Below are 13,486 nucleotides of genomic sequence, written 5' to 3'. Positions count from 1 at the left end.
CCTCTTGTTTATATATGTGTATAGATGCCACTGAGTGCATCATCATTCCAAAAAATAATATAGATATGTCTCACTTATTTCTGCATAGACAAAAATACATGTACTTACTTTCCTATTGTTTCAAACAATTCATAAACATCATCAAACAATACTTCATCATCAGACGACATCTTTCTTATTCCTGCAAAGAGAATTAACAAAGTTACTTAGTTTTCTGTTACTGGGTCTGATTTGAGGTTATGACTGTGCTTTAAAATCATTTAACTATTCAATCACCTAATGACATCTTAATAATATCAATAAAAGACATGTTCCTTTATTTTTGTCATGTAAGATTTATTTTGTGGGGATCATGAACCAATTACAGACGATCTTTTCTTTTCCTTTTCAAAAGAGGGGGCCTCAGGGGCCAAGTGGTGTAAGTAGTTACTACTGTAATCACTAGCCAGTCAACACTGAGGTTGTGAGTTCGAACCCTGCTCGTGGGGGTGTACTCAACTCCAATCTAAATTGATTGGTCAGTTTTCCTATGGAAGGTTGGTGGTTTTCTCCAGGCACTCTAGCTTCCTCCACCAAAAAAAACTGACCGCCACTAAATAGCCGAAATGCAGTGCTTAAAAGTGGCGTTAAAACACCAAAAATCAACCTTTTTAATAGATATCTAAGTCACTGTGACTTGAGGTATTTCAGTTTCTATGAATGATCATAAAAATCCTTAATGATCCATCATTGCCTTACTAAAGCTAATATGAGCTTTACATGTAATACAGACATTGTAACAATGAAGATGACATATTGACCTCTAGATGTCCCTTTGTTAGTGATTTGGGGTTGCTGTTTCATTGATTAAACATTCTATATATATAGCTTTACAAAGTTATTTGGATTTCTGTCACATCATAAGCTTAGTGACAAAAAGAAAATCTTGTCGAAACTAAGAGAGATTTTTTAAACTGGTATTTGCTCAGGTAATTTTTCTAAAATGCAGATGTTACCTTAAAACAAAGTTTTATCATGTTCAAGATTGAACGAAATCTTATTCGTACATTCAGATTTAAGTTTGGGGTTAGCTGAATTCTTAGCCAGTCTTCACACACTAACTGACTTAATTAATACTGCTAAGCAAATCATCTTTTAATTTGGCAACATGTTTCTCATCCATGGGAAAGAAAAAAGTGAAATGTAATCTCAAAATAAACATCGTTATCAAAACATCATTGTTATTTTACAACTGGATAATACATTTTTGAATAAAATATCAAATTAAAATAGAGAATTTGATTCTAAACACCCTCTCATTGATGTGACAGTCAAAGACCAAAGATACTGGTTATTTGTATAGAGCATTTTTCACATACTTAAAGATTTCATCTGCAGCTTACATATGCTTAATTTTACTTGTAAATTTAAAGCTATTTATTCAAAATGAATGTCCATGGTTAAATCAAATTGACCAAGTTTGTGCTAATATATCATCCAGAATATACCTTCTTTCTAAAATAAAGAAGTTTTTAGATATAAATGCAAGGAAAACATATTACAATGGGTATATTCTTCCCTTAATTGACTACTGCTGTATTATTTGGGGTGAATGTAAAAATGAAGGGAAAACAAGAATTTTAAAACTCCAAAAAAGAGCAGCAAGATTAATTCTAGATGCAGATCCTTTATCCCCCTCAGCCCCTTATTTAAAAAACTTGGGTGGATGACAGTTGACAATAGAATTAATTACCACAAATATTTACTTCTATATAAATGTATGCTATGGAAGCACCAATGTACCTAGTTCAAAAGTTTAAACTGAAATCAGATAATAATCCTTACTCCTTAAGAGGTGTCAATCAAGGTAATCTGATAGTTCCTAAGCCAAAAGCTGAACTATTTCAGAAATCCTTTGCTTATTCTGGATCAGTATTATGGAATGGACTACCACACAAAATGCGTAAGGCTCAAAACACTTTTACTTTTAAGCAAAGTATCAAGAAGTACCTAACACAATCCTGATAAGAAATGTTTGCTACAATCATGACAATGCATTTGTAATGTATATTTTTTATTTTCATTTGATTTTTTTGACTACATGTATACTTCTTAAACAGCATAATATCTTATGTTAATAACAATACATTGAACTACATGACTGTAAATTAACTATGTGTAAATATCTGTTTTGATTGTATTGTAATTTGTATGTGAGGGCCTCAGGGAAGATTAGTTTATTGTAACTAACTGAGTTTACCCTCTTTAAATTAAGAATTTATTATTATATTATTATTATTGAAATAATATAAATTATATACACCAGAAGTTGTAAAACACTAATGATACAGAACTGCAGAACAGGATCCATAACAGGAAGATGCTTCAGGTTATTTGGATGTTTCGGCTCTTTAACAGACAGGCTCTTGTCTCTAAATTTGTATTTTTTCTATATAGATATAGGAAGATGTGGTGTGAGTGCCAATGAGACAACTCTCCATCCAAACAACAATTCAAAAATTAAACCATTATAGGTTAAAGTACGGCCTTCAACACGGAGCCTTGGCTCACACCGAACAACAAGCTATAAAGGGCCCCAAAATAACTAGTGTAAAACCATTCAAACGGGAAAACCAACGGTCTAATCTATATAAACAAAAATATAACACCTATCTGAAATAATTCTAAGGACCAATGTTGGAGTATACTGTTAAACTTATTACTTCAATTTACTCTATTTCTTTTAATTTTAAAGGGTCAAGTGGAAGGGGCAGGCTTATAATCCATGTGACTACATATAATAGCTGTATCATAAATAGAAAAGTTTCATCGGCAGCCGTCACCCTGCTTTTCTGTTTATAGTAACTCCTTATTTCCGAAACTGTATGAACTATGAAAGATTACTCAAAGCTTCTACAAAATTGATTCCAAAGCTAAGCCATAGTTTGTTTGATGCATTGCAAATAGAATAGGACAGCACACATCCCCCCTAAAGTACCAATAGAAGTGACCACATTTGTGAGTACATGTATAAAGGTTGGGCCAGAATGCATTTTGCAATCAAAGTTCTTCTTAATTAAGTGGTGAGAATCATTTAGATGAAAAGTTATCACATACCTCACTATTACTGATAGAGGCAGACAGATAAAAAACAAAACTATACTATTGTTTGACCACAAAATTATTGCGATAGATATACATTTTTTCACAACTTTAAAGGATTAAAGAAAACAATTAGATGACATTGCTAAATTAATACAGACTTACCCAAGTGTACACAAGAATTGGGTGTATTTGCACTAAGTAAATTTACTTTCCGTCACAAATAGAGACCATCATTGATTTGTCCAAACACTGAATGTCCAACATAGAGATGGTTTCATTATATAGCTAATAACCTAACACACTGATCTTTACTTCCTCGATGAAATGCATTCAATAAAACGTACCAATATTGCTCTTATTATTTTCGAATCATATCACAAACTGTCATTTTTCCCTGTGATTTTGAATACACTAGGGACATTTTTAACATGTGATAATTACAGTTTTGATACAATGGAGACATTTGATTGCTGATCAACTAACAAAAATTATACAGGTTACTGTACAAGTTTAACCAATAATTGAGTTTTAAAGTGTAAAGTAGACAAATAAATGATATAACTTGATATGAAAAATGTTATACAATTATTGTATATTATACATGTTATACAGAGTAAACAAGCACAAGTAATTGGTATATTCCTAATAGACTGAAATTTAATCCGTCAATAACTGTCAAATGATTGACCATTAGGATGATAAATGGTCATTAAGTGAAAGTGTAAAAAACATAGTTCTATATTAATACTTTTTATACAAATCAGTTCCAGATTATAGTTCTATTATCAGATTCAGATGAACCCCAAATTAGAGAGGAGTATAATGTGAATTTGACCTTTATACATTTACATCATTCTTTAGAAGAAGAACAAACACAAATCAAAATACATTCAGAATCAATTTTACTAGACTACAACAACTCTAGTGGCGGATCCAGAGGGAGGGTTCCGGGGTTGGAACCCCCCTTTTTTTTGGACGATCAATGCATTTGAATGGGGACATAGAGTTGGACCCCCCCCCTTTTGTCCTGGGTTGGGAACCACCCCCTTTTTAAAATGGCTGAACCCTCCCCTGAACTCCAAACCAGAGCTTCCTACATCTGATATATAAGGTAAACACCAAGCTCCTCTCAAACCCTGCTAGTCCATCTGTTCTCTTATATATCTGACTATTGTTATACTCATAGTATTAAAACAATAATTCAAGATGGGCGACATTTAGCTTGCCACCTCCAATAAACAGTCATCATTATCAATGTCGCACACACTAACTCAAATCTTGGAATTCATCTCCCAAAGTAAATCTTGAAAGTATGATATAATGTTCCATCATCAAATCAGATCTTTGGATTGCTTAACAGTTCTATCAAGTCATTCATTTTCACAGTATAAATCTGAAGAAAGAAAAACATTAGGAATAACCTCCCTCAGTTCTGGACTTATGTATGATGGAGTAAGCATTTAATGACTTGTCAAATATTTAGAATTGTTCTATTCCTCCTATCATGCTTTTCAACACCATAAATTTCATGCAATGACATCTCCCAGCCATGGCAATACAAAAATACATGTAAAAAGATTGACAAAATAAAAATAGTATTACATGAGTGAACTATTACATAACTGAGTGCCAACACAAGTAAAACACCTTACCTCTCACTGGTGTCAAAAATAACTCAAACATTTCTTATAATGATCCATGGTTTCCTGTAGAAATTGATAGATTTTACTTCTGCATGTTGTCAAGAGAGAAATAATTGAATGAAGTTATAGAATAATCCTCCCAGGAACCTGAGTAACAAGATTAATTCCATGATAGGAATGACAATATAGAAACAGTTTACACACAAAATGACAGTAACAATGAAGATCGGGCTGAATTTAGTACAAAGTAATACAAACCCTATTTAACCTTCTTCAAACATTTCAATTGGCTCATTTATTTTCATCTAAATGAGAAATGAATTGTCTTGGAATATGAAATTTCTAAATCAAAAACCCAAATACATTAATCCTATGAGACGTTTTCTACTGGTTCAGATTTAATTTACTCCAAATCTAAATGATTGATTGTACTTTGTTTTATGGAGTTTATTTAGGATTTTCAAGTCTGGATAACAAGAGGCTTTCAGTTACTATATTTAGGCCACATTATTCAATTTATTGAACATAAATAACTGATTGAAGATAATAAAAAAAATACTGTTGATGCAGATTTCAGTGGCAGATCTAGCCATATTTAAAAGGGGGTTCCAACTCATGATAACGGGGGCACCAATCCAGGATAAAGGGGGCTCCAACCATATGTACCCATTCAAAAGTATTCATCATCAAAAAAGAAGAGTCAAACTCCCTGAAACCCCTGAATCAGCCACTAGTGTTATGAACTTTTCTTAAGAACCTTCTTCAGAGTATTAGAAAGGTAGATAGTTCTTTTGTCACTGTAATGATTTATAACATACTTCCTGAAAGTGAGGCCTTATCTATTTTTAAAGCTTAATTTAAAACCATAACTCCAAAGTGTTATTAAATGTACAATGTACATAGATTCAATTTTTTTATTTTGCAAATTAGGGAAATTTTGAAACCTTCCTTTTTTTCAATCTGGCCTTTACATTCTCCTTATATAGTTATTACTATAAATAGAACCAACCCTGCTATTTTACCAGATCTTCTAATCAATTCTGGACCACCACAACAAAAAGCTTCAGCTTAGGAAAATGAAACACAGTTCCGAATTAATCAACTAATCTAATCATTGAACAAAAGGACTGACAGATCAGAAATGACAGCTGTAAAACTTATCCTATTTGATAAATTACAAGACCAAATTTGACTGCCTACCATATTTAAAGGGAAATTAACACAAATATATTTAAAACATTAGAACATCTTCCCTATTGTCTGCACAGTAGAGATTTTAAATTCTTATTTCTACAAAACATTGTTTTTTTTAAATATTTCCTTTAAAGTTTAAAAAAAACTTCAACTGATTTTAATAGTTTGTTCTTATTGTACTGTTACACCACTGTCCCAGATTAGAGGGGTGGTTGGAATCCTGCTAACATTTTCAACCAAGCCACATTCTGAGTGTATGTGCCCGTCCCAAGTCAGGAGTCTATAATTCAATGGTTGCCATTTGTTGATGTGTTACATATTTGTTTCTCATTCATTTTTGATACATAAATTAGGCTGTTAGTTTTCTCTTCTGAATTGTTTTACGTTTGTCATTTCAGGGTCTTTTTTAGCTTGCTATGCAGTTTGGACTTTGCTCAATGTTGAAAGCCGTAAGGTGACCTACATGTATAGTTAAAATTAAGAATGGAAATGGGGAATGTGCCAAAGAGACAACAACCCGACCATAGAAAAGACAACAGCAGTAGGTCACCACCAGGTCTTTTATGTAGCAAGAAATTCCCTCACCCAGGGCGTCTTTCAGCTGGCCCCTAAACAAATATATACTAGTTCAGTAATAATGAACGCCATACTAAACTCCAAATTGTACACAAGAAACTAAATTTAAATTAAAAGTTTCTGTGTCATTTGGTCTCTTTCGGAGAGTTGTCTCATTGTCAATCATATCACATCATCTTTTTTATATTCGAAGACTTTTATATGCAGTCAATAGGAATCAATTTCTAATTCTAAACAAGGATCAAATCCTTGTTCTAACAAGGCATATAGTGCACCTAAAATTTGTGAACTTACAAGACAAAATTTTTTATTTTTTTTAATTTTAGCTTCTTTTTTCTTTTTTTAATAGGCAAATGACTGTAGGCATTTAAAATTTGTTCTAGTTTATCTGAGACATGTCATGTCAGTTAATCCCCATGCTTCATCTCTCAGTCACTTACTTGGTAGATTTTAAGATAAATTTTATTTTATTCTTTTTATTTCAATTATGCTGCACTCGGGAACTTTGATTCAGTTATTAATTCTTCTAAGGGCACAATTTTGTGTTGATATGAAAGGTGCAACATGTTGAGCAGAATCTGCTGATCCTTCATGATCCTGTTTTTTGGTGTGGTTCCTATTGCTCAGTCTTTAGTTTTCTATTTTGTGCTTTGTTCACTGTTATCTTTTGGTAATATTTTAGTTTTTTGCAATGGCATGTCAGGTAATTTTTTACTTACAAATTTCATGATCTCTTAAGTGTCTTTTGCCTCTCTTGTTTTTTAAAAAACCCATCTCAATTGGTGGTTTTTTTTTCTCGATCAAACATGATCTATTTATGTATGTTTTTGTGCATTGCTGTCTAGAATTTTTTGTGGTTTCCTTCAAATGGTTCTAAAAGTAGGTTAATCAATATTTAGTATATATCTGATGAAAATAGGATCAGAATTCCTTTAATTTTCCAAATGAATACAGTCTTGGTTGTATCCTAAGTGGAATAATCATAATTAAGGATAAAGCTTTGCATACAGCCTACATATTTTTATACAGATCTAGAACAGACTGTCATATTAATTAATAAATTTAATCTTGTTGTACAAGAAGTGATAGCAAAAGATTCCTCATAAAAGATGGAAGATGTCCTGTCAACTAGAAAACATGCATTTTTGCGCCTGTCCCAAGTCAGGAGCCTCTGGCCTTTGTTAGTCTTGTATTATTTAAATTTTAGTTTCTTGTGTAAAATTTGGAAATTAGTATGGCGTTCATTATCACTGAACTAGTATATATTTGTTTAGGGGCCAGCTGAAGGACGCCTCCAGGTGCGGGAATTTCTCGCTACATTGAAGACCTGTTGGTGACCTTCTGCTGTTGTTTTTTTATTTGGTCGGGTTGTTGTCTCTTTGACACATTCCCCATTTCCATTCTCAATTTTAGATGCTGAAATTAATCTGTATGAAAATAAACTAGAGACTGAAACGAGTCTGTGTCACTCACTTGTAGTAGATCTTACCTGCCGATCATTTTTCAAAGTTTCTACATGTATTTATCTATTAAAGTTTTCAAGATAATAGGCAAACAATTCAATTCAAAGCACATTCGTGGATCCTACTTTGCTGCACATTATTGCTGTTTACAATTTTTCTTTATCTATAATAATATTCAAGATAAATATCAAAAACAGCAAAATTTCCTTAAAAATTACCAATTCAGGGACAGCAACCCAACAACTGGTTGTCTGATTCATCTGAAAATTTCAGGGCAGATAGATCTTGACTTGCAAATCAATTTAACCACATGTCTGAATTGCTCTAAATGCTTAGGTTTCAGAATTCTAAGCCAAAATCTACATTTTACCCCTATGTTTTATTTTTAGCCATGGAGGCCATCTTGGTTGATTGGCCGGGTCACGCCACACATTTTCTTAACTAGATACCCCAATGATGATTGTGTCCAAGTTTGGTTAAATTTGTTCCAGTAGTTTCAGAGGAAAAGATTTTTATAAAAGTTAACTACGACGTTGGACGACGACGAATGCCAGGCACGAAGAACGCAGGACATTGACGAACGCCAAGTGATGAGAAAAGCTCACTCGGCCACGCTAAAAACATCATTAGAGGGCAATAACTCTTATAAAAAGTCTTCTGACAAATTGATACTGATGACTTATTTGTAAATTTGTCATTAAGGGTATTAAGTTGTCTGGCAGTTTTGACATGAATGGACAATAGGTAAAGCTTGACACTCTGAACATTTTTGACCAATCATATTGTCTTTATTGATAGCAGGTTTTCAATACAATAGCAAAAACTTGCATTTTACTCTGTTGTTCTATTTTTAACCATGTTGGCCACCTTGGTTGGAAGGGAGGATCATTGGAAAGTTTAAAATTAGATACCCCAATGACAATTGTGGCCAAGTTTTATTTAAATTTGGCAATGTAGTTTGAATGGTGAAGATTTTTTAAAATGTTAAATTAATAATTAACAAGGACGACTGATGTTAAGTGATGAGAGAGTTACATATATAACACTTTTCAAAATTATAATCAAATGACTATAGGCTGTCTACAAAGCTATTTACACTGTTGTAGCAGTTTTTGTGTAAGGAGTACACACATGAGATTAATAAAGTCCATATAGTGTGAACAGGCACAGGCTTAACATATTAACTGAGATGTATAATAAACATATTGTGATGGAGCAGAGGTTATGTTGGTTCTGAGAAATGGGGAGTTGACACTTGGAAAGTTGAAATCATTAAGTTTGTCTTATCATAATAATGTTATTGCTGATTTGGGAGAAGGCATGTTGATATCCCTTAACATTTAAAATAAAATTGAGTCAATGTTTTAATTATTTTCTTTATATTACATTTACATGACATATTGCTTGGATTTTAAATTTATAAATTTCTTCTTCATTATCACCTCACTTTATTGTATCTAAAGGGAAAATCTTTTCACACGAAGAGAATCAAGAAATGTTATTTATGCAAATGTATGTACTAACTACAAAATAATGAAATCTAGGCTATGATCAGTATTTACTTTTAATACTAGTATAACAACTTGCCTATCAAAATTTTCACTCACAGGCACTTGCTTAAGTTCTGTAACAAAACAAATGTATACAAAATTAAATTTTAGGAATTTTCAAAGGGAGTCTATTGTTTTACCAGGAACAAGTGGCAGTCTTTCCACTTAATGAAAAGTGCAAAACATTGTTAAGTTTAGCATGCTCCTAACAGTTGGTATTGTCATTATCATTGCATAAACTTAAACTTACAAGTTATTTGATGGCCAGTGTCATGTCAGGTAGGCTTCCCTTTAACTGCCTTCAGAGTTAATAGACCGTGCAGGTTTTAATTAACTGCTTAATCAAGTAATTAATCGTTAAATAGCAGGTGATGTGTATTGATGTGATTCTTTACTCCATAGCGGAAGTACCAGGTGCGCGACGAATTATGGGGTCAGATAAACATTTGGGCGTTCTCAAACTACATAACTTCCAAATCCCAATCAAATCCATGATTACTACCTACACTAAAAAATAAGGGTATCTTATATAGTTGTTACGTTTCCGCTTTCCACTCTAAATCAAGGAATAATGATTGTAGTGTAGTTGTCTCGAACGATGTGGGAAAACAACTTTTTTCTAAACATTTTTTTATGATGTTTAGTGCATTTGTGTTACCAGGCAGAGACCAAGAATTTGTATAGCAAGACATACTATACGAATCCTTGCAGAGCCATAAGAGACATATAATTGTATATGTCCCTGGTTATACTTTTAGAATCATTGTTAAAAACATTTGTTTAAACGTTGTATCTTTTATAAACAATTGCCTTCAAATTTTATCATAACTATAGGGCCTACACCTTATTTACACATTGGAAAATAGAAAATTCAACAGTGACAGTCAGTAATTAAAGTTTTTAGTTTTGATAAAACATAAAACATATTAATCGAACAGTTCATAAAAAAATGCACCTTGCTTATTTTTTTTACTTTTAAAATGTTGCTTTCACTAATCGTTATTTCATTTTGGACTTTGGTGGATAGTTGTCTCATTCGCAACCAAACCACACCTCCTTGTTATATAAGAGATTATACGACTATAGATAAGACTCACAGGCACTTGTCTCAGATTTTTTCTTTCTTATACACCTTTTTGTTATATAAAGGTATATAAGGGGGGGGGGGGGGGAATCTGATACAAATATATGCGAATGCAGTTACAATTGATGACAAAAATCAGCAAGGACCCATCGAAACAACATCTGATAAACAAATTAATTTAATAATATCTTTATTTGGATGATATTTTGGCTCTCAATAATGACAACTTCAGTATGTAAACTAAAGAAATTTATCCTGTTGAAATTACTTTAAATAAAGCTAATGACTAACAATGACCACTGCCCTTTCCTTGATCTTGATATCTATTTCACTATAAACGGAAAGCGTAATACTAAATTTTATGATAAAAGAGATGATTTTTCATTTCCTATCGTTAATTATCCATTTTTAGTCGGTGACGTTCCTTGTCACCATCTTACAGTGTTTATATATCTCAACCTGTGCGATTCGCTCGTGTATGTAACACTTTTTTAGATTTTAACGAGAGAAATTCATGTATTACTGAAAAAGTTATTACACCAGGGTTTTCGATATCACAAACTAGTCAAAACATTTACTAAATTTTATCATCGTATAAGGACATCATTCGTAAATATAGCTCAACATGCAGACTTTTGATACGTTCAGGTATTTCACATCCATTTTTTTTATGGAAATATTCTTTATAAAGCACAAAAATGTCAGTATTGTAAAGAAACTAACAAAACCTTTAAATAGACTTATTAAGAAGGGATATAGTTACGATACTGTTAAGGTCATTAAAGATTGCATATGTTTGCGTTAATATTGATTCACTTATAGGGTCTTTGCATCGGAACTAAACACATTTATTCAAAAACCTGTTGTTGGCATGACACGGGTTATGTTCTTCTCATATATGTTATGATGATTTGTTACTAAGCCCCTAACGGAATAGGAAAGGATTGTGACTGATATTCATATGATGAAATCATAATCTTTCAATCAGTGTAATTGAAATCTGGAGCTGGCATGTCAGTTAACTGCTAGTAGTCTGTTGCTATTTATTATTGTCATTTTGTTTATTTTCATTGGTTACATCTTCTGACATCAGACTCGGACTTCTCTTGAACTGAATTTTAAATGTGCGTTAACTTGCTGGTGACACAGGGATAGATTATGATCATGCATACTGCAATATACAGCAAATATCAGTCTGCTGCAGATATAAAAAAAAAAGTTTCGGCGCATTGTTTCTGTGGTATCAGTAAAGTAAAGTCGGCAAATATATAGGGAAGTTGTGTAATAATTTACATTGTTGATGCAGAGACATATAGTGTAACCGAGATTAGATAAATATTTCTTTACAGCCAATTACATTGAGTGTGTAGACAAAGGTAATATATTTGGTTTGCTTGATTGCTGGCTGAACCGTGAAGTTATTATTATGTTCTGTAAACTCCCCTCATTTAAGAGTAGACTATTCCGACCGATAACCAATCTATCTCTCTGTGGGACTAGGCTACTTCAAAAGAAGGGTAGTATACCTAACTTATAATCACTTCACGGTTCAGCTAGCTAGCAAACTAACACCAAAGATATTACCTTTGCCTACACACTCAATGTAATCGGCTGTAATTCTAACTGATACTATTATAACAGATACGGTTAGTAGTTATTAAGTTTAGTATAATAGTATCAGTACTAAATAATTGGCTTATTGTATGTTTACTAGTCGTTAACCATATTGCATTGAGAGGATAAACAAATACAATATTTAATAGTTTGTTACAAAACTCTAGAAACCAAACCAAGCAAATATGACAACGACAGCAACCAACGTCAACCACTGAACTACAGCACCACCAAAAGCAGGCTCATTTAGAATATGGGCGAGGCTAGACATGTTGTGAGAGCTCAACCCTCTAATAAACCCGTACATTGATGTAACAACACAAGAGCAACGTGTAAATATCAGTTGGGAATGGGTTGTATTTGATTCATTGTCGAGAATAAAATTCAGAATAAAAATGGGAAATGTGTCAAAGAGAAAACAATTACCCGGCCAAAGAGCAGACAATAGCCTACGACCACCAATGGATCTTCAAAGCAGCGGAAACTCCCGCAATCGGAAGAAAGTTGTTTGCCTTTCAGTATTTTTTTTCGTATAGTTCATGACATCGTCAGTTCGTTTTTAACTTCTTAGCTTGACTATCCCTTTGATATATATTACCTATCAGTAACTGTAAGAGGGACAGAGCTGTCTCAGCTTTGTGATTATACACTTCGTAGAGATTTCCTCTCAATAACCGTTAGAGGGAAATAGCTATTTCAACTTTTGAAATCATCAACATTTCGTAGAAACGCAAAATAATTTAAACATGACATAAATATGCATTTGACTGAGATAAAGGCAACATTGAATTGAATTGAATTGAATTGAATTGAATTGAATTGAGAATTGAAGTGATGATTGAGAATTGAATTGATAATTGAGAAATGAGTTGAATTGAATTTTTACTATTTGGTTTCAAAATGTAATTTGTACTTTTTAGCAATGAGCTACGATACTTGGTCAATATGATTGAATTTGGTGCGACTGTCATACAAGTGAGAGGTTTATCTAGCTTTAAAACCAGATTCAATTCACAATTTTCGACATAAAAAATTCCTGCACCAAGTCAGAAATATGTCAGTTGTTATCCATTTGTTTGATGTGTTTGAGTTGCCAATTGATTAGAGACTTTCCGTTTTGAATTTTCTTAGGAGTTCAGTTTTTTGTGATTTTACTTTTGATTACTTCCCTTGTACTATCGAACTGCATTATTGCATAGTTATTTTTAGCGTAGATTGAATCACGTGATTGAGGCGTACTCTTTGAAATAGACTATAACTTACAGCATTCCGGAAGCG

General features: G+C 32.7%; 1 protein-coding gene across 13 annotated transcripts in view; it reads right to left on the bottom strand.

Annotated features, from left to right (window-relative positions):
* Positions 1-9,923, bottom strand: part of LOC134712810 (peripheral plasma membrane protein CASK-like) — a 156,001-nt gene extending 146,078 nt beyond the window's left edge. For 12 of the 13 annotated variants that reach the window (XM_063574709.1, XM_063574706.1, XM_063574715.1 and 9 more), the window contains exons 1-2: positions 9,761-9,923; positions 109-181 (exon numbers count right to left, since the gene is read on the bottom strand). In XM_063574709.1, coding sequence (XP_063430779.1) covers positions 109-170 — 62 coding nt within the window. In that variant the 5' untranslated portion in view covers positions 171-181; positions 9,761-9,923. Of the gene's footprint in view, positions 1-108; positions 182-3,246; positions 3,514-9,760 lie in introns of those variants that run through there. The other variant, XM_063574707.1, reaches the window with a different exon arrangement.
* Between the last annotated feature and the right edge of the window lie 3,563 nt (positions 9,924-13,486).

The sequence above is a fragment of the Mytilus trossulus genome, chromosome 3 (genome assembly GCF_036588685.1).
Source record: "Mytilus trossulus isolate FHL-02 chromosome 3, PNRI_Mtr1.1.1.hap1, whole genome shotgun sequence".
NCBI classification, from domain to species: Eukaryota; Metazoa; Mollusca; class Bivalvia; order Mytilida; family Mytilidae; genus Mytilus; species Mytilus trossulus.
Note: the sequence above shows the minus strand (reverse complement) of the source record. Positions and strands in the feature narration are given on the sequence as shown.